At 48.7% G+C, this 20,833-nt stretch overlaps 1 protein-coding gene across 6 annotated transcripts in view; it reads left to right on the top strand.

The window, feature by feature from the left end:
- LOC136004380 (ankyrin repeat domain-containing protein 11-like) overlaps window positions 1-20,833 on the top strand; it is a 203,188-nt gene that overhangs the window by 161,100 nt on the left and 21,255 nt on the right. For 5 of the 6 annotated variants that reach the window (XM_065660839.1, XM_065660842.1, XM_065660843.1 and 2 more), the window contains 5 exons: window positions 2,068-2,206; window positions 13,886-14,056; window positions 15,128-15,331; window positions 17,263-17,405; window positions 17,976-18,123. In XM_065660839.1, coding sequence (XP_065516911.1) covers window positions 2,068-2,206; window positions 13,886-14,056; window positions 15,128-15,331; window positions 17,263-17,405; window positions 17,976-18,123 — 805 coding nt within the window. The remainder of the gene's footprint in view (window positions 1-2,067; window positions 2,207-13,885; window positions 14,057-15,127; window positions 15,332-17,262; window positions 17,406-17,975; window positions 18,124-20,833) is intronic. The other variant, XM_065660845.1, reaches the window with a different exon arrangement.

Genomic DNA, 20,833 nt, shown 5'->3' on the forward strand with positions numbered 1-20,833 from the left:
CACAAAGAGTTGTGGTCAGTGGCTCAGTGTCCGGCTAGAGACCAGTAACGAGTGTTGTCCCTCAGGGATCGGTGTTGGGACCGATCTTGTTTAACATCTTCATCACTGACCTGGATGGTGGGATTGAGAGTGCCCTCAGCAAGTTTGCCAATGACACCAAGCTGTGTGGTTCAGATGATATTCTGGAGGGAAGTGATGCCATCCAGAGGGACCTTGACACGCTTGTGAGGTGGGCTGATACCAACCTTATGAAGTTTAACCATGCCAAGTGCAAGGTCCTACACCTGGGTTGGAGCAATCCCAGGCACAGCTACAGGTTGGGCAGAGAAGAGATTCAGAGCAGCCCTGTGGAGAAGGACTTGGGTGTGTTGGTCAATGAGAAAATGAACATGAGCCGGCAGTGTGTGCTTGCAGCCCAGAAACCAACTGTATCCTGGGCTGCATCAAAAGGAGTGTGACCAGCAGGTCAAAGGAGGTGATCCTGCCCCTCTACTCTGCTCTTCTGAGACCTTGCTTGGAGTATTGTGTATAGTTCTGGTGTCCTCAGCATAAAATGGACATGGAGCTGTTGGAACAAGTCCAGAGGAAGGCCACGAGGATGATCAGGGGACTGGAGTACCTCCCGTATGAAGACAGGCTGAGAAAGTTGGGGCTCTTCAGCCTGGAGAAGAGAAGGCTGCGTGGAGACCTCATAGCAGCCTTCCAGTACCTGAAGGGGGCCTATAGGGATGCTGGGGAGGGTCTCTTTGTCAGGGACTGTAGTGACAGGACAAGGGATAACGGGTTAAAACTTAAACAGGGGAAGTTTAGATTGGATATAAGGAGGAAATTCTTTCCTGTTAGGGTGGTGAGGCAATGGAATAGGTTGCCCAGGTAGGTTGTGAATGCTCCGTCCCTGGCAGTGTTCAAGGCCAGGTTGGACGAAGCCTTGGGTGAGATGTTTTAGTGTGAGGTGTCCCTGCCCATGGCAGGGGGGTTGGAACTAGATGATCTTAAGGTCCTTTCCAACCCTAACTATTCTATGATTCTATGATTACGGCGCTGGGTGCAAGGGGAATCGCTTCTCCTAACTTGCACATGGAGTGTTTAAGCAAGTAGATATTTATTACACAGAAACATACATATTTATTAGGTTCCCGTGAGTTCATTGGGGATATTACAGTTAGTTTAGGTACTCATTATCATAAGTCCCCTCCCTTTTGCCTCTTGAGCACTGCCCTCCGATGGTCCTGGGCAGGGGTCTTCAAGATGAAGTAAGCAGTCTTCCTCAGGTGCACTTTTCACCTTTGGCACAGTTGGATGCCCCAGTGATCACAAATTAGCTGAAACCAGCTGTATCTGCAAGTTTCTGATAGCTGGCAAAGATTTAAAACAGTGTGACCTTTGTCTACAAAATTTATTGCCTCCCAGGCTAGCAGATGTTTGGGAGTCACTGTCTCCAAACTATCTGATAATTAGAAGGATGGTAAGAAATACCTCACTCATTAGAAGGATGAAAGGAAACAATTCACTCTTGTTAGTAAGACTTCTAAATTCTGTTATCACACCACAGACTTACAACACAAACATTGTTCTCTATCTTAGACCTAAGTTAAGTTAAAAGTATTTTAACCCTATGTTTTCCAGGCACTTGCTTTCCTTATGTCACTGTTTTCTGTGTATCCCCCAGGCATGCACTGTGTATTTCCCTGCATCCCATTTCTGCTTGGGATCAGGAAACTCTTCCAAGTGATGGCGGTGGTTGTGTTGGGAAATCCTTGGGTTCCCTGCCTTCCCCCCCCTCCAGCCTGCCTTCCCCCCATGGTCACACACATCATCAGCTCTGGTTTTCATGTGAATTGGTTGCAGGTTTGGCACAATGCAGCAGCCTTGGTTGGCTTTGCTCTTCTCTGGTGGGGTTTTTAGTTTGGTAGAGGCTGCTTTCTGCAGGATGCTAAACCCTGATGCTGGAAACCCACGGTGAAAAAGAAAGGACAAATGCTGCGTGAGGCTGGTGTAAGACTTTGGGCGATTAGGTGAACACAGTCTGGGGAAGGCTCTTGTTAATCCTATCTCTTCTCTTTGCAGGAGAAAGATAAAGTTTCTCTAACCAAGACTCCGAAGTTGGACCGGAGTGATGGCGGCAAAGAGGTGAAGGAGCGAGTGACCAAACGGAAGTTGCCTTTCACTGTTGGAACAAATGGAGATCAAAAAGACTCAGATACAGGTACAGAAATGACGTATTCCACCCTCAAAATGTGTTTGAGCTGGGGGAAGCACACGGTATCCAGTATTTAACTGGGCCAAGAGATTGCTCTGTGAGGAGGCACCCTTTCCTTTGGCTGGTGGTCATTTCTTTGTTTCTAAATAGTCTAGTTCATGAACTGCAGCTTAGACAAGCCAATGAGCAGTGCTGGGCCTGCTAGTAAGAACCTGGAAAATCAAAGAATAAAGCTGAGTACTCTTTAAAAGAAAAACAAGTAGTAAAAACATGAGCTTGCATGCATCTGCCTCAAACAAACCTGAGGTATGTGTGTATGTTTGTGTAAATACATCTGTATCCTCTCCAGACATGTTTTATTGTTTTGGGGCTTTAAACTGAACAATTATTTCCAGTTGGTGTGTGCACAAGTGCTGTCAAATGTGTGTAAAGCTCTCTGGAGGCCGTACTGATGGGCTAGAGGTGTGACTGGTGCTGTGGCTGTCTGGGCCTGTTGGAGTGATTAGATTGTCCCTTTGGGGCTGGTATAAGTGGTCCTCAGGACCCCGAGGTCATTAACGTGACCTGTCTGCCCCTGTTCTTGGCACTGCCAAGGTTGCTCTGGTGGTTGTGACATGAATGAGCAACATATCCTCAACACACGCCTGGTTTCTGGGAAGCACTGGTGCTGATGTGGGTGTTTCAGCCTGTCTGTGTCATGGTCAGGCAGGTCGCATCTCATGGCAGAAGAGTGGCTGGCATACTTGGGTCTTTCCCACCGTGGATGCATGTAGCTACAGAGACATCCAATGGGCTGTTTGATCAGTAAGCAATTGTGAAGAGCTGTAGCAAAGTTTTGGCATGGAGCAAATAATGCTATTTGGTTGTAAGAGGCTTAGCTGTGGCTTTATTGTCAGAGGTTGGTGTAGGTCCTTTCTGAATGTTTCTAGGAAATCTGCATTTGGAAATAGTTCTGGTCAGGTAAGGATCAAGAGATAAAATGGGCTAAAAGTTGGGAATGTGCTTAAAAATGGTAAAAATTATGCATTTGCTGTTACTCTTGGGTGAGCATGTGAGATGGTCTGTGGTATGTCAGCCTACGGGAGCTGTTTGCCGGTTCTGGTTCAGAAGTTGGCAGGGCAAATTTTAACAAGTCAGAGACACCATGTTGGTGAGGGCCCAGTGTCCTGAGGCTGTCCTGTCATTTCTATAGGTTTCCATGGGTTTCCATGTGCCCAATAGTAATTTTCAGTTGCCGAACTCCCTGTTAGAGAGAAAGTCTCAAAACATGAATTCATTTCATTAGAGGACAGCTCGTACCGATGGCCCTTGGCAGGGTTGAAGTGTCAGGTTTGTATTCGGTGTATGTGGATGGGTGAGTGTGTTGGAGAATGAATCAACTGGGGTTTGCAGTGGTGGGAGGAAGGATGGCCCCTACCATCAGGGAGCAGAGGGGGTTATAGCCTGACATGGGTGATCCTCACTTGCTCTCCAAGCAGTGCGGTGCCCATTGGAGCCTTCCTGTGTTCCCAAGCATGTTCGTCATGCTGTAGTGTCTCACTTAAATAAATCAAGGGGTTTCACCTTTGGAGGGAGGATGGCTGGGGAAAGGCAAAGCGGATTAGCTGGAACCATAGCTTCTGCTTTATGTCAAGGGTGTTTCTGCCTCATTCAGTACTTGGTTGAGAATTTAAGACCAAACTTGCTTTAGGGCTGTCTGACCCTCATGACAGCTAAAATGTCATGGTAGGGCTCCACCAGCATGCTTTCCATGTCCCCCAGCAGCAGTTAAGAGGGCTCTGGTCTCTCTGGCTGTAGAGATGTTAGAAATCTTCCTGCTGGCAGCAGTGAGAAGAAAATCAAAAGGAGAGTATCAGGGGAGGGGAGCAGAGGAGAAAGCTAGGGAGAGGCTGCAGCTGCTGCAGGGTGCAGAGGAGCAGCAGTGCAGCCTGTGAGACACCCCTGCCCATCAGTCCCTGCTTTCAGCAGGTGTGGGACTCTTATCTCTTTGGACTCATCTTCCCCTTCCTCTTCAGAGCTTGCCCTTCCTGGGGAAGCAGGTGTGAGAGCAGCAGAGCCGAGCCAAGCCGAGGGGCAGCAGCCCAGCTCCCTGCACGCAGGACAGCCGGTGGTGGTTATGGTGCTCAAAGACACATTTAAAGACAAACTGGGCTCCACAGATGCTGGGAATGTGTAGGTGAGTCTCTAGCAACCTGTTATGGTGGAGGCTGAGGAGAGGAAGCGACTCGGCCATTGGGGAGGACATAACAGCAGGGGGCTGCAGATAAACACCTAGAGTCAGACTGAGACTTATCAGGAGCCTGTTATTTGAGATTTTTTACTCCAGGAATCAGATTCTTGAGATAGGAAAAAACTTACTGGCACCTTGCTCTCCTCTTGCACCACCCCACTGATTCTATGATTGCAACCGTGGGGTGTCTCAAGCCCTTGTGTTCCTTGGCCTGGCTTGAGGCCAGCTTTCATTGAGCAGGTAGTGTGTTTGCAGTGCACCAAAGTTGCACACTCCTAAACTTTGATTTCAGCTCGTGGGAAAATCAGGATTGTGACATTAGTGTTCTAGTTGCAAGGTTGGTCTTAATTGATTTATATAACACAGTTGAGCTGCTGTACACAGGCTATTGTGTGTGTTTGAGAGTAGTTTTGCTAGGGTATTACACAGCCATGTGGAATTTAGCTGTAAGGATGTGGGAGCTGGGAGCTAGGAGAGCTCTCTTTTTGCCTGTAGTGGGATATTTTCTCCCCTCTTTAAATGTTTAAACAGTAGTGAATCCTCATCCTGATTTGTTGCAGTGACTCATTTTCCTTAGCACAGTGTATCTATTTCCTGATTTGTTTTTTTTTTGTCCCTGAATAGCTCTGGCTCAGCTTTGACGTGTATGCACTGTATGTGGTGCAAGAAAGCATCTGTCCTGGGTTTGCCTCACCATGGAAGGGTGGCAAAGCCTGCCCTGGCCAGGTGTCAGGCAGCACTGGTGGTGTGCCAACCTGTGCTGGGACAGCCGGGATGAGCCCATGTGCCTCATTGCCTCTGCCACCTTGGTGTGTGGATGGCACCATCCCCTCACCGTCAGGTTGCAAATATTAACCTCTGTCTCTTGCGTGCTCATAGTACTTATCCTGAGCACTGGTGCCTCATGTCACCAGGATGGCTTTTCCAGCTGCACCCGGGTGTTCCCGGGGAAGGTGTGTGTTTGAGGGCAGAGGTCTGCCCCAGCCCTTCACTCACTGCAGCAGAGCACCTCACCTGCCCTTCTTCCTTCAGCCCTGCTCTTGCAGCTCCCTCCTAGAGATGGCTGAGGAGCATGCACTGCTGGCAGAGTGCTGAGGTGCTCAGAAAGCAAGTGATTTCATTCTTGATCTGGTTTTGTTTGCAGCAGCCCACCCCCAGGCAGCGTGCCTTTATTGCACCCTGATGCTGAGCCAGCTCCCAGTGCCGCTTGGGGTTTGTTCCCGTATGGGAGATGGGCTCCTGGAGCCCAGCAGTGGTTTAAAGAGTATGGTTTGGGTACAGTAGGTTCAGTGATAAATATTTTTAAATTAGCTCCTTCAAAATGGTTTCTAGAACAACAATTCTGGCTCTTGGGTTCCTTAGAGTTAACTGAATAAGCCATCTTTAGGAGAAAAAATAGGTGTAAAGCTGTGAGCATGTGACTGTGCATGTTACAGATCCAGCACTGTGGGAGCAGCATCTCTCTGCCTGAGACTTCTTCCTTCTCCTCTTACTCGTGTGGCATCTCCCCACATCCCCAGATGTTGCTGAGAGCCTATGTGCTGCCTAGCAGCCACCAAACGAATACAGACAGCTTCTTTCCCAGTAATTTCAGCAGCTCCTAGCTTGTTTCCTGTGCTGAAAGCAGGTTAGGCATTTAATGGTGATGTTAAGAAGCACGCAGAGGAGCATCCTGCAGGCACAGCAGGGAGAAGGGGACCATCCTGCTGGGAAGCCACCTGCAGGGAGATGCAGGAGAGGTGGGCTGGGGTGGCTGGCACAGAGATGCTCCTTGATGCTCTTCCCTGAACTCTCCCTACAGCCTCCCTGAGGAGGGAGCAGGGGGAGGCAGGAGGGGTTTGTGTGCCTCTGGAAGTGCTGCAGAATGGGATCTGCAGTGGGTTGAATGCCATTTGAATACTGTGGGTGATAACCTGAAAGCTGGAGCCCTCAGATCCAGCAGTGATGGTGAGCTGCCTCCTCCTCCATCAGCCCAGCAGCAGCTCACAGCCAAGCAGGCACCCGGTTCTCTCCATGCCATCAGAGCTGTGCTGACTGAAATAACAATGTCGTCATCTGCATCTGTTGTGGTCTTGTGGCATTTGATGGTCATCTCAGCTTGGGGGGGCAGGGAGAGGTGACTAGACTGGATGGGGGGGAATGGAAAACATGGCCTGAGAGCCTTGCAGTTGAAATGTGAAAGTCCTTAAGCTGTTTCTGTCTCTTGCTTTGATTAAATAAAAAAAAATAAAAAAAAAAATACTGTGCTTTTAAGTTCTTGAATAATATAGTAGGTGTAAGCTGAAAATAAGAAGCTGGTGGAACTACTTCGTGTCCCCAGTCCTCCTGCCTCCCCAATCCCTTGCTCTCTCTTGCCATCCCTCCTAGCTGCCCATCACACTCTTCTGGTGTTTTGGGGGGTATTGATGACCCCCCCGGCTATGGGGCTGGGGCAGTGTCCATCCATCCATCTCTCCTTTGACCTGGGATGTCTGGCAGCTTCTTTGCCCACACCCTGACATCTGTTCCTGGCTAGACGGCAGGTTTTTGAGGTTTTGTATTGCAGACCCCCTTGTATAATGATATATTTATTTAGCAAGTAGCTGTACACCCTGGAGGTGCCCCTGCCCCTCTGCAGAGCACCTGAGCACTCACCCAAGGCCCCACCTTGGCACAGGATGGTTTTGCTTTTGGGGAAAGAGGGGAGAGACAGAACCCCAGCCGGCCCTGCGAACTGATGTGCGCACACCCACCTTTCCCTGGCTCCAGAGGGCTGTCTGGGAGCCCAGGGCTGATCCCATGGGCTTGTATGCTGCTGGGAGACTGGGGCTAGCATGAGGATGGTCAGCAGGAGCTGGTTTCCGAGCTTAAAACTTGTGCTGCTTTATAGCCTCCTTCATGCTAATCCCCTGAGTATGTTACTTTAATTACTAGGTTAGAAAATTCCTGGTGAATCAGATGACCCAAAACATCGTCCTCTTCCAGAGCTGGCTCTTGGGTTGCCTAATGCCTGCAAGGGTTTTGAGTGCTACTGCATGAGAACGGGCTCATTAGTCACAAGTTGGGAAGCTGGTGAGGGAATCTGTGAGAAGTAAATTGCTGGCTTATTAAAAAAATGCATCTGCCTCCAAAACTCTTATTTGTGTGCATTTTCTGTCACTGGCTTCATTCTGCTCTGTGCAGCTGGGGGACTCTAATGGGCTCTGCTGCATTGGTTCTGTCTTTGTATAATTTCAGTCCTTTTAATGAAATAGTCAATAAACTGTTCTCACCTAGCAACCAGGGAGAGAGTGAATGTCAGAATTCTCCATTTCTGGCTGGGCTCCGTAATGCTGGTACAGTGTGGATAGACTGTCAAACACCAACCTTCAGCTCACCCTTAGAAACTCCCTGTGTGCATCAGCCATCTCGGAAGTGCTGTGTGGAAAAGCAGGTCATTTTATGATGGGAGCTGCCATAAATCTCCCTCCTCCCCCCTCATCACCTCCTTAACATGCAGAGTGAGAGGTTGCAGTGTGCTGTGTCTTGTGCCCCCAGCTTCCAGGAGGGGGGGGCTGCGTGGAGCCTTCCTCCCTGTCCTCTCTCCTCTGGCTCCCTCTGTTTTGTGGGAAATGAAAGGTTTGGACCTGCAAATTGGGGTCTTGGAATTATTCATATTTAACATGGAGATTTGTTTTTGATGTAAGCCCCTTAGTTCCTCTTGTAGCAGTTTGTTAGCCAGTGGCTGCTCTGGTGAGAAGATGCATTTACATGTTTACATGCATAGACAGTGTTGTCTATTCTGCAAGTGGAAGGAGAATGCCTGTATTTGGATTGCAGAATACCACACAGCATTGAACCTCTCTAGCAGAATGATGCTTTAAAAAATACTGCAACCACTGGGGTCCAGCCTGCAGGTGCTCAGCCCCACACAGGGACCTGACATGGTTATAAACAGGCTTGTTCTTCCCACTGGCACCTCTCCTCTGCTCCCGAGTGTCGAAGCTGTCATCTCTACCATCCTTTCAGCTTAGTTGTGCAGGATCAGGCTCTGGCTCTGGTCCTGATCCCTCTCCATCCTTCAGATTAGAGAACAGCTCACTGCTGTACAGGAGCAGCTCAGGTGCCTTCCTTGCCTTTCTGCTGAAGCAGACCCTACTACAGCTTTTCCTGTCATTTACCTCAATTTCCTTTTTGGCACCTGCTTTCACTTGGCTGATGAGCCAGATACCATCTCCTATCTGTTGCCCCCCAGCCCGTGTGTACTGCAGGCTCTGCAGCATGTCCATGTCCTTCTGGTGCAGAGCCTTCTCCCTGTGCTGGCCCTCAGGTGCAGCTCTCTGGCCCAAGTGCTGCCTTCCTCGGCTTTTCAGTGGTCTCTGTGCAGCCATGTTCACCCTTCTCACTGCCTTGCTTCTGTTCTGCTCCCCGCTGCCCTTCTCTTGTCTATCTGCCCATGCCATTGTGCTGCTTCCCATTTAACACCACTGCTGTGCCCCTGCAGCACTGAAGCCTTCCCCTTGGCACTATACCATGTGCTTGTCCTTAAGTTCTGGGGATGCACACAGAGCCTCTTGACATGGTTGTATCGTGCTGCTGTAAACCCTTTGACTTGTGATCAGCCTTGTTCAGCACGCATTGGTGCACATCTGCAGATGCCCTGTAAGCTCCAGGCTGCCCGCACTCAGGTTAAACCTGGTTTTCCCCTGGTTTGAGCTGACATGCTCCAAAACGTTTTATGCCTTACAACTTCTGCAGTAAAAATTAGTCACTCTTATGTGTGCTAGGCTGGGGATGGGGAAAGCAGAGGCTTGTGCAGTCTCTCAGGGGTGCAATGCAGTCTCTGTTGCTGTCTGTGCCGTTCTAATTTATTCTTATTGATCTTTTGTTTGTGTACTTGCTTGGCAAATAAACTTGAAAATCCCCACTCATTGGCTAGCCAACAGTCAGCGCCAAGATGTTCAGCATGAACTGCTTGGTTTGGAAATGGTATTTTTCTGCAGGGTACCACCTTATATGTGTGTGTTGTCATGTTGGAACAGTTTAAATAGAAGTTTTTTGCATTACAGGATACGACATGTTCGTGGAGAGCAAGGAGCCATGTGGCTCAATCACAGCTCAGGGTTGGAGCTCCCATCCTCACAACCTGACAGTATTTTACAGTGTGTGTTTGAGAAATCTCCAACAGATTTTCTATCACCACCCTTTTCTCTTTCCTTCCCTGCCTCTCTTCTCTCCCCTTTTGGCTAGGGCCTGCTAGAGCCAGCCCAACAGCCCTGAATGCCTCTGTGCCCTGGGACTTCCACAGAGCTGCTGAAGGTCTTCCAGCAGTCCTCGATTTAGTCCCCACTGCAGTAACATGAGTGTTGCATGACCTGGATTCTAAACTAATTTGGGCACAAGAACCACCTGCAGGCTAATGCTCAAACCCCTTTGTCCTGGGAACCTGCTCCTGTCATGCCTTTCTTGAGCCTCTTGGGTTTGATAAAGGGAAGGAGCAGCAGCTCCTGGCTGTGCTGGACAGACACAGCTCTCCTCAGATCCTGCTTTTTTCTCCTTTAAGCCTGTGCACGCGGTACCTGCCAGCGTCAGTATGAGGGAAGAGCTGAGCAGGATCCCCAAATTAAACCACAGCAGCGCCAGGCTGAGGCTTTGCTCTGGAAGTTTGTAGAAGGCTGAAGCAAGCAGCAAGAGAGATGCTTTAAAAATATCTGACTGGAGGTGCACGGCACATCACTGGGTTGCTGTCATCTTCCTTCCTACTGGGATCAGTGTGCCCGGTCTAGCCACCATCTCTGGAGCTGGGCAGTGTGATAACTCCTTGACTGCACACCCCCTTGTGCCTCTGGTTTTTGTGCTTCCATGCAGGAACTGGCATGTGTGCAGCTTGCTAAAGGAGTTTTAGTGTAAAATAACCTTTATTCCTGTTTGCTGAGGTATTTATTTACCCACTGTGAACATTACTGTTAATTTGCTCCATGTTGCTGCAAGGTGTTATAGAGAAGCCTTTAACAGAGGAGAAGGAGCAGCCCACAGGAGCCAGTGGCACTTGAAGCACCGAGCAGAGATCTTTGTGCAGGTGCCCCTTTTAAATCTGCTGAAAATCAGATTCTGAGTAAAGTCTTCTGAATTGAAATAAAACACGTTTGCAGCTCTGGCCCTGGAACCAGAGAATCCCTCTCCTGATGGGCAGAAGGAGGTGCTGAGGAGTGAAACACCATGGTCATGCAAAAATAGATGCAATCCTTCAGCGCCAGGGACCTGTGCAGCGCTGGGCAATGCCGCTTTCCCACAAGGAAGCACACACAATCCCGAGTCCTTGGCTGCCTCACCACAGCCAGGGAGAGCCAGTTGCTTTCCAATTTATTTTTATCTTGTTGATCACCTGCTTTTTAATGTTCAATGTTCTGTGGAGGAGGAGATTCTGCAACTGCAGGATTAATAGAAATTTAGGGGGTTTCAGTTGAACTTGGTAATCAAGTCTTGCAAATCACAGGCTCATGCTGACAGCCTGCAGCAGCCCAGTAATGTTAATGAAAACATTCCCATTCTAATTGTGGCTCCCTCCACATGTACGCAGGGAGCAGCCCTCTATCATGTACAACCCTTGTGCATTCCCTGTACTTCAAAGACCCTGCCTGGTGGCACTGGCAAGGTGTGACCCCCTGAGCATCCTTGTGCCTTGCTTTGTGGCACAGCTGGATGTGACCAGGAGCTGTCTGCTGAGCTGAGGTGTGTGGATAAAGTGGGCCTGGCTGAGCAGGATTTAACAAGCCTGCTTTGAGCAGGAGCTCCAGAGCCTATCAAGGAGCAGCCTATGCAGATCAGGTGTCCCTGTGTTCAGGGTGGCTATGCCTGGCCCAACTGTTTGCTTGGCAGTGTGGTTCCTAGAACTGCCTGGGCTCAGTTGTTTTCTTACCATAAACACATCCAGTTTAATTTTATTTTTAGCCATTAAAAAAACTACCCACTTTCCTGAAATCTGATTTCATTTTCTAGCTCCATTATGGCTGCCAGGGTGACCGAAATGTGGCTTTGGAGAATTAGACTGGGATTCTCCAATGCATAGATGTATTTCCAGGACTTCTACTTGAAGAGGGGTGGCCTGTGCTGTCTGGTTGGAGAAATTCCCTGGTACAGAGTTGTCATTTCTTAAATGTACAGTATCCCAGGTGCAGGGGGCAATGGAAATCATCTGCTCTGGGCAAGACCTTTGCAGCAGGAAAGCAGCAGAGGGTGGCACCTTGGCGCATGGTGCGCGGAAAAGGGTTTTGGAACTGCCTGCTTGATGACGGCCAAGGGAGTGCGGGAGATACAAGTGGCATGAGTTGAGCTGGAGCAGTGGAGACATCCCCACACACTGCTGCCCTCAAATGCCAGAGACTTTTACTCCACTGGCAGTTTGGTGGATGAGTGAGGAAACCTGTGCTTCGGTGCAAAGTCCACTGAATGACTTCAAACCCATCTGTCACAGTTTCTTCTGACCTGCTGGATTTTGTGCGGAGGCAAAGCAGGCTCTGTCCTGCTGGTGGCTGTGTGCCAGAGACTGCAATGGATTTGATGAAACGACAAATATGACTGGATGAGCAGAGCTGGGCTGGAGGGTGCAGGATTTGCCTTTCCCAGGCTGCTGGACCCTGCCCTGGCACAGGGCAGTAGGGAAGAGACTGGATGCAGCTAGTCCGTGAAGCTTGCATCTATGTGATCTGCTGCAAATCCTCTTGGAGCTCTACATTTCCACACACACATTTGACTCCCAGTTTCAGGGTGCTGTGTGGTTATGTGGTGAGGTGTCTCCTCCCTGGCTGCTGGGAGTCGAAGCCCTGTTTCTTGAAAAGCATTATCAGACATTTGCTTGTTTTCAGACCTCTTTATATCATCCCTCTAACACTTTCTTGGATTCTCAAAATATCTTCAGCATAATAATCAGCATATGTAGAGTCTGACATTTGAGTAGAAGAGATCCTATGCCTGTCCTACCTTGCTGGAAGACTTGGTATACCATATCAGCCCATGTGAAAGTGCTCCAGGTTGTGGTATTCCTCTTTTGGGGGAGCAGGTACTTGCAGGTTTGCTGTGATGAATAACCCTCTTGATGTCTTCTGGCAGTGTCCTGGTGAGTTCCAGACCCTGCTGGGGCTGAGAAAAAGATATCTTCCCTGTGAGGGTGGTGAGGCCCTGGCACAGGTTGTCCAGAGAAGCTGTGGCTGCCCCATCCCCGTCAGTGTTCAAGGCCAGGTTGGACAGAGCTTGGAGGAACCTGGTCTAGTGGAAGGTGTCCCTGCCCATGGCAGGGGGTTGAAACCAGATGGTCTTTAAAGTCCCATCCAACCCAAACCAGTCTGTGATTCTATGGCTCTGGCATGGCTATGGCTCTGTGGATCCACCAGGGAGGAGGATGCAGCAGGATTTGTGCTTTCACCAGAGAGCATCAACAAGCAAGCAAACCAGAAGTGCAGAGGAAGGGCTGCTGACTCTCCTTGCATGGGAAAAGGATCAATACTTGCACAAAGAAAACTGGAAAAGTACTTAAGCTGTAGTAGAGTCAGGCTTGTTACAGAGGTTAGGTGTTTGAGCTGGGCAGTGGGGAGGGAGGCAGCAGGTTGCACAACACAGGGTCCAGTTCTCACCAGCTTGCAGCAGGCTGCTGCTGCATGGGGTGCTGGGAGCAAGGCTGGAGGTACAGGGTGAGGCTGGGGTTTGTCTCATCCTTGTGCACATGGCATTCCAGCAGCAAATACTGGCTTCAGAGGCAGCTGTACTCAGTCCCTCAAAGAGAGCTGCCTTTGTAGCTGGGTGATTTAGGAGACTGAGGATCAGGCTGGGATTTGGGGAATGACAAGCCAGTCACAGGGGTTTCTTCCTCCCCTCCTGTTTGTGATTTTCTTAAGAGTAATGCAGGAATCAGCTAAGCAGTCATTGGCCTGGCTGCAGGTGGATGATCTACATTAGGGAGGAGAGGACCAGCCTGGTGCTCCCCTAGGCAGCGCACCCATTTGGCTGCAGAGCCCTTGGTTTGATGATGATGGTGAGGAAGTGAGATGACAACATTTCCAGGCTGTTAGCCTGTATTTTGCTAGCACTTTTTGTTGATGCTTTTAGATACCTCCAGTTCAGTCCATGCTGTGGCGGTGTAAGGCTAAGTATGCTCCTTGAAGCACCATGGCATGAAATGGAGGCTCCTAGAAACAAGATGGAAGGTACAGACCATGAAGGACCCGCTCCCTCCCTCTTGTGCTGCTCTTTGATGGTGGGGAGAGAACTGGTAGAAGCCTGTACTGGGAGATGCTGTTGGAGGAGACGATGGACAGCAGGAGCAGTGTGTGTCCTGGCAGTGCTGGTGCTCCCATCATAGGGATGCATCATTCACCACAGGCTTTTCCATTTGTGTGCTGCAGAAATGGATTGAAGAGCTGTTAGCGCTGCTCAGAAATGAACATGGTTTTCAGTTACAGCAGCATTCATGGCTTGTGTTTCTGTGTTATCTTGCACCACAGAAAAGCAGGGTCCTGAGCGGAAGAGGATTAAAAAGGAGCCTGCTATCAGAAAGCCTGGCTTGCTCTTCGGAATGGGCCTTTCGGGGATCCGGGCAGGATACCCGCTCTCTGAGCGCCAGCAAGTTGCTCTCCTTATGCAGATGACAGCAGAAGAGTCTGCAAACAGCCCAGGTGAGGTCTGGAGGGTGGTTTTGTCAGGGTGGTTCAGGAAGCTCCTCGAAGGTAGCAGGGATAAGCTGCACCCCCCCAGCAGCTCATCCCTGATGATGCTTCATGGGATCTCCTTGCTCTCAGTGCTGCAGATGGGATGCTGGACTGGGGCAATGGGACACCTGCTCCCACTCCAGACACAGCTGGGGGTTCACACATGGCTGCATCTGCCCTTTCTTCTTCCAGCGTAAGGCAGTAGCAGATGTCCCACGGGCCAAATCCAGGCCACCATGGAGCCTGCCCTGGCTGCTTAACTGCAGCTTCAGTTCCATGGGAGCCTCCTCCATATCAGGTTTTCCATTGGCTCTCAGGCTAACTCAGTAAAAGAACATTGTGAATAAAGTTAAAATATCTTCCTCTGTGGGTTTTTTAAGGTTTCTTCTTGTGGAGAGGGATGAGACGTGTAACCGCTGCAACTGTAACTTGAGATGTGGAGGTGCTGGAATGTGTTTACCATGGATTTTGTATTTTAGTCATTTTTATCTGTTGCATACATGACCCCCCAGGGTTTTTAGAGGCACTGTGCTGTCTGCATGTGTACATCTGCACCCTACACACAGATGTTGCAGCTTTTAACCACTTATTTTGTTTCTTCTTAATACCAATCTAGCTGCTTATGTTGCTGTTACTTGGGGGAGGGGAAGGCTAAGAAGCTGTATAGTCTTCAGAGCATTCAGATGTTTTCCCAGGAAATGTATAGTCTCCTCCCAAGGCTGTCAGACCTCGTGTAAAAGGCCATTTCCCTTAGGAAATGAGGTTTTAGGGTAAGGAGCTGTATTATCTACTTCCAAATACTGGTACTGTCTACAGTCTTTTAAAGGACTGCAGTTGTCTCCAGTGGTCTTTGGCAACCTGAAATTAATATCTGCATTATGCATACACAGGCTTTCACACAGAGGTGCAGTTGCCTCTCGGTGCCTTGTGGTGAGTGTTCTGGGAAGAGGCGAGGTGAAACGCGTTGCAAGAGCTCCCTCTAAGGGTTTCTTAGGCTTCCTTTGAATTGTGGTTCTTCACTCCCTTTCCTCCATGCAGTTGACACAACGCCAAAGCATCCCTCTCAGTCTACAGTTTGTCAGAAGGGAACTCCTAACTCTGCCTCCAAAACCAAAGATAAAGTAAATAAGAGAAACGAGCGAGGAGAAACTCGGCTGCATCGAGCTGCCATCCGAGGAGATGCCCGGCGCATCAAGGAGCTCATCATTGAGGGTGCAGATGTCAATGTGAAAGACTTTGCAGGTAACCAGCCCGCTAGCAGCACTGGGGGGACAGCCAGACCTTTTCCCACATGGTTGGATGTTCCACCTCCAAGAATGGCTTCCACCAAAGAAAGCAGTTTCTTTATAACATGGGTTTGTGACTTGTAAAGAGGGTCTAAAGCAAAAATTATTTTGCCCTTTGGGGAGGAAAAAGTCTTGCTGTCCTTTAAAAACAAAACAATAAAACCCTACTTCAAGTTTATCAAAATAATAAATCCCTGAAAAGCATCAGTTCCCTTGTTGGAGTTTGGGAGCTGAATTTCCAGGCTGTCCTGTCACTTTGAACATGGTCCTGCTCAGGGCAGTGATGCTGGGCTGGGCTTGATCATAGTAACACCTGGGGCTGCTGTGGTTCCATGCTCTGAAACTGTGACTGGCACCCTCTGCAGGGATGTCTTCTTGGAAGTCTGGAAGGGAATTCACAAAGGGAGGTGGTCTGGTTTAGCTCTTTTTTTTACTTAAAATATAACAATTGATGTGCACAAAAGTATTGAAAAGAGGGGGTTTATAAAATCATTGCTCCAGAGTTGACTGGCTGATGCCTACAGCTTTTGGGGGTTGTTTTTAAGTACCAAACATTGGGGTCAGGCTCCCAGCTGTACCAGCCCAACATCTGAGTTAGAGGAGATACTGACTGTCCTGAGACTCAGTTCAGGGGTCTCACCACCTCCTCCTCCTCAGAGAGGCTGCCAAGCTCCTGCTTCTGGTAGTGGAAATGGAGAAAGGAGTCTGGGATGGGAACAGCCCTGAGTCTTGTGTCAAGAAGGCAGATGTGAGGCCATGAATGGTGCTATTGGTGAACACCTGTGCCAGTGATGGGGCTGAATTAGCATGAGCTTCACTTTTCTCTTTGCTGTTCTCTTCACACTATTTTGGGGCTATTGATCTGCATGTTCCTCTACCTGTATGATTAATATCAGTACTAGGTTGAAAACTTAAACAGGGGAAGTTTAGATTGGATATAAGGAAGAAATTCTTTACTGTTAGGGTGGTGAGGCACTGAAATGGGTTGCCCAGGGAAGTTGTGAATGCTCCATCCCTGATGGTGTTCAAGGCCAGGTTTGACAGAGCCTGGTGACATGGTTTAGTGTGAGGTGTCCCTGCCCATGGCAGGGGGGTTGGAACTAGATGATCTTAAGGTCCTTTCCAACCCTAACTATTCTATGATTCTATGAAGTATCAATTGTGATTAATTCTGGTCACAGGTGCCCCTTCTTAATGTTGAAAGTGAAGGTAATGGAACAAGCTCCCATGATGCAAAATACTGAAGGAGCCACACACATTTGCTGGGAAACTTCAAAACAGTTTCTGCTTAAAAATAGTCTATTTGAACATGATAAAATATTTCATTCTGTGTTCCTTGGATGTTTGCTTGAGAACTAGAGTCACTGTTAGTGTGGAGACCTGCTGTTTGGTTTCTTGCCAAGCCAGGGGCCTGTTTCGCTGTGGCAACAGCTACTTGCTTTGGAGAGCACACAGAAAATATTTGTGAGGTCTGTGTGTGGGATGTTTCAGAGCAATGTCTGCAGCTCAGAGCTCATTCTGATCTGGGCAGCAGTGTTGTCCTTATGGAAGAGTTGGAAGGAGAAAGGATTTGAGGCCAGACTTCCACCTAGCATCAGCAATTCTCTGAATTTCCTACATAAAATATTTCCCTGGGCTATGTCCATTCTGGCAGGTGATCTGTCTGTAGTACATTGCATGACCAGAGGGAAAAGCAGGATTGATTCAACTACCAGCTGGTTGGAGTAACAAGGCAGAGCTGCAGTTTTCTTCCTGCTGTACCATGGGGAGCTGAGCAAACAAGGCCATTGTGTTGGCCATCAGAGCAATAGTCCCCTTGACAGACTGGCACCTGCAACCTTCACCAGGAAGGTGATGTCTGTGTTCTGAGTGTCCCTTTGCTTGCAGGCTGGACAGCATTGCATGAGGCATGCAACCGGGGTTATTACGATGTTGCAAAGCAGTTACTTGCTGCAGGTGCCGAAGTCAACACAAAGGGGTTGGATGACGACACCCCGCTGCATGATGCAGCCAACAACGGACACTTCAAGGTTGGTTTTTGCTAGATTTCATAGTTGTGTTTGCAATGACTTTTTTTTTCTTTTAACTTGTGCTTCAAGCAGCCAACTGTGCAAATATAGAGGTTCTGGTTATTTTAAGTGTTCAAGGCCAGGTTGGATGGGGCTTTGAGCAGCCTGGTCTAGTGGAAGGTGTCCCTGCCCATGGCAGAGGGTTGGAACTAGATGATCTCTAAGGTCCCTTCCAACCCAAAACAGTCTGTGATTTTATTATCATTTGCTGCTGATCATCATGTAAGGGGCAGGAATTTCCCTGCCCCAATTCTGTTGAGTATTTTACTTGGTGTTCCCCTATTCAGGGGATAATACATTCTTCTTCTGGAGCTGAGGAGGGAGCGTGGCTTTGTGTCTTGTTCTTTTCCCTTTTTTCCTGCTCAAGTTGGTTCATCTTGCTGATTTTTTACTCCTTATTGAAGACTTAGTACCATAAGGCATGTCCTGAGGACAGACTGCTTGAGGACATCCCCCTTTTAGTTCTGTATGAAAGTAGTACATGGAACTGAAATGTCATGAGCGTCTTCAAGTCTCAATTTCTGTTTTCAGGTGGTGAAATTGTTGTTACATTATGGAGGGGATCCTCATCAAAGCAACAGGAAGGGTGAGACACCTTTAAAAGTAGCCAATTCTCCCACCATGGTGAATCTGCTCCTGGGAAAGACCACATACCTCTCTAGCGAAGAGAGTTCGTCAGGTGAGATTGACCTTTATGTGAACATGGGAGTGATGGTTCTGGCCTGCAGCTGTCTGTTAATACAGAGACATTAAGAGGATGGTGAAGTTAGACTCATGTCAGAATATCTGCACACTGCTGCCATGGTCAGGAGTCCATCTGTAACTGTAACCCAAATTCAGACGACATAACCACCCACTTTAGCTCTGGGAGCTCTAGCTGTTTGCCCTGGAAGCCTACATTGAGATCACTTGCCTGGTCCAATCAAGATGGAGGATTGGAAGCCAATTCCAGGTAAAATGGATGACTTACCTTTAAAACATGGGTACTAGTCCACCTTGTGTGTAGAGAGGAGGTTTGCGTGCATGTCATGTGTCCCCATCCATACCTGGCTGGAGAGCACGGCACTCCATACCACTGCTGATGTTTCAGGCTGTGCTCCTGGGCTGTCCCTCAGCAGAGCACCATGATAGAGCCAGTCCCATGACTGCCACCGTTGTGGCTGTGCCGGGAAGGGAACACTGCAGGTTTTAATTGGTGCTAATTAGAGTTTCCAGTCTCATAGGAAGTCTTGACCTACGGTTTGTGCAGTCATAACCCTGTTAAAAAGTTCTTCTCTTCATATACCCAGGATGGTGTTTTGAGGAACACCCCATGCAGGTTTGAGATTGGATAGCTATTTGTTTCTAAAAGACCTCCCAACCTGGCATTTCAAACTTCCAGGTGCAAACACAATGTCCTGGTTTAAGCCCAGCCAGAAACCCAGAACCATACAGCCACTTGCTCACTCCCCCCTCCTTCCTCCCCCCACTCCCAGAGGAATGGGAAGGAGAATCGAAATAATGTAACTCCCACGGGCTGAGATAAGAACAGTCTAGTAACTAAGGTATAACACAAAACCACCAATGATAATAATGATAAGGGAAATAACAAGGGAAGAGAATACAACTGCTCACCACACACCAAACGATACCCAGCCCGACCCAAGCAGTGATCTAGCCCTTCCGGGTAACTGCCCCCAGTTTCTATGAAGTGCTGTGGTATGGAATACCCCTTTGGCTGGTTTGGGTCAGGTGTCCTTTCTCTGCTTCCTCTCGACTTCCCCTCCTCCCTGGCAGAGCATGAGACTCAGAAAGTCCTTGGTCAGAGTAAACATTACTTAGCAACAACTACAAACATTGGTGATATCAGCATTGTTCCAAGGCTGAAAGTCAAAACCACAGCACTGCACCAGCTACTAAGAAGGAGAAAAATGACTGCTACTGCTGAACCAGGACATTAGTATCCACCCCTTATTCCATACCATTCATGTCATGCTCAGATCCCACATTTTTTAATATGCCATCACTCTTGTCTTTTTTATATATATATATATACATGCACACACACACAAAAAGAGAGAGATATCATTCCTTAGTCCATGGACCAATCCCTATAAAGCTGCTGAGTCCATCTGGTCCATGATGCTGGGCTCCATCTCTTGTAAGTCTTTCAGAGACTGAGAGATGGTTTGCAGTGTTGGATTGTTGCCTGCTGATGACACCATCAAACTCGTCTGGTCACTGCTGAGCTCATCTGGTTTCATCAAAGTTCATTCTTTGTTGGGATGATGGTCGGAGGGAAGTCAGGGCCAGTCGCTGGTGACCTGAAGATATCTAGTTGGTGGGCTATAAAGGTGCTACATAGCAGGCAGCAGCATACAGTTGAGTTCATTGGATGTTTTCCCCTAAAATCAAATCCCCTTGAGGTACACATCGGACTTCCCCATCTTCCCGCATTACCCACCAAGTATATCTGTGTCCCTGAGCAAAAGCAATCCCACGAGTGGGTTTGCCTTTACTTGAAGCAGGAATAACCCTGACTGTCTTCCCCAGAAAATTCTTTATGTGCACCACAGGAACTTTGTCCCCCTCTGCAGGGCGTAAAAGTTCTGATTGGGCTGGGCCAGCCCTGTTGGCAGATCCTCTGGTGTTGACCAACCAGGTGGCTTTTGGTAAATGTGTGTCCCAGTGTTAGAAAGTCCCACCACCCATCGCTCTCAGTGTAGTTTTTAACAGCCCATTGTACCGTTTGATTTTCCCAGAGTCTGGTACATGGTAGGGGATGTGATATACCCACTCAATGCCATGCTCTTTAGCCCAAGTGTCTATAAGGTTGTTCCGGAAATGGGTCCCACTGTCTGACTCAGTTCTCTCTGGGGTGCTGTGTCACCACAAAATCTGTTTCTCAAGGCCCAGGATAGTGTTGCGGGCAGTGGTGTGGGGCACCGCATATGTTTCCACCATCTGGTGGTTGCTTCCACCATGGTAAGCACATGGTGCTTGCCTTGGCAGGTTGGTGGGAGTCTGATATAATTAATCTGGCAGGCTTCCCCATATTTATATTTGAGCCATCGTCCTCCATACCAAAGAGGCTTTAACCGTTTGGCTTGTTTAATTGCAGCACATGTTTCACAGTCGTGAATAACCTGGGCAATAGCGTCCATTGTTAAGTCCACCCCTCGATCACGAACCCATCTGTATGTTGCATCTCTGCCCTGATCTCCAGAAGTGTCATGGGCCCACCGGGCCAAAAATAATTCACCCTTATGTTGCCAATCTAAGTCCATCTGAGCCACTTCAGTCTTAGGAGCTTTATCCACTTGTTGGTTGTTCTGGTGTTCCTCAGTGGCCTGACTCTTGGATACATGAGCATCAACGTCGTACCTTCACCACCAAGTTCTGCACTGGGG

The sequence above is a fragment of the Lathamus discolor genome, chromosome W, assembly GCF_037157495.1.
Source record: "Lathamus discolor isolate bLatDis1 chromosome W, bLatDis1.hap1, whole genome shotgun sequence".
Classification (NCBI taxonomy): domain Eukaryota; kingdom Metazoa; phylum Chordata; class Aves; order Psittaciformes; family Psittacidae; genus Lathamus; species Lathamus discolor.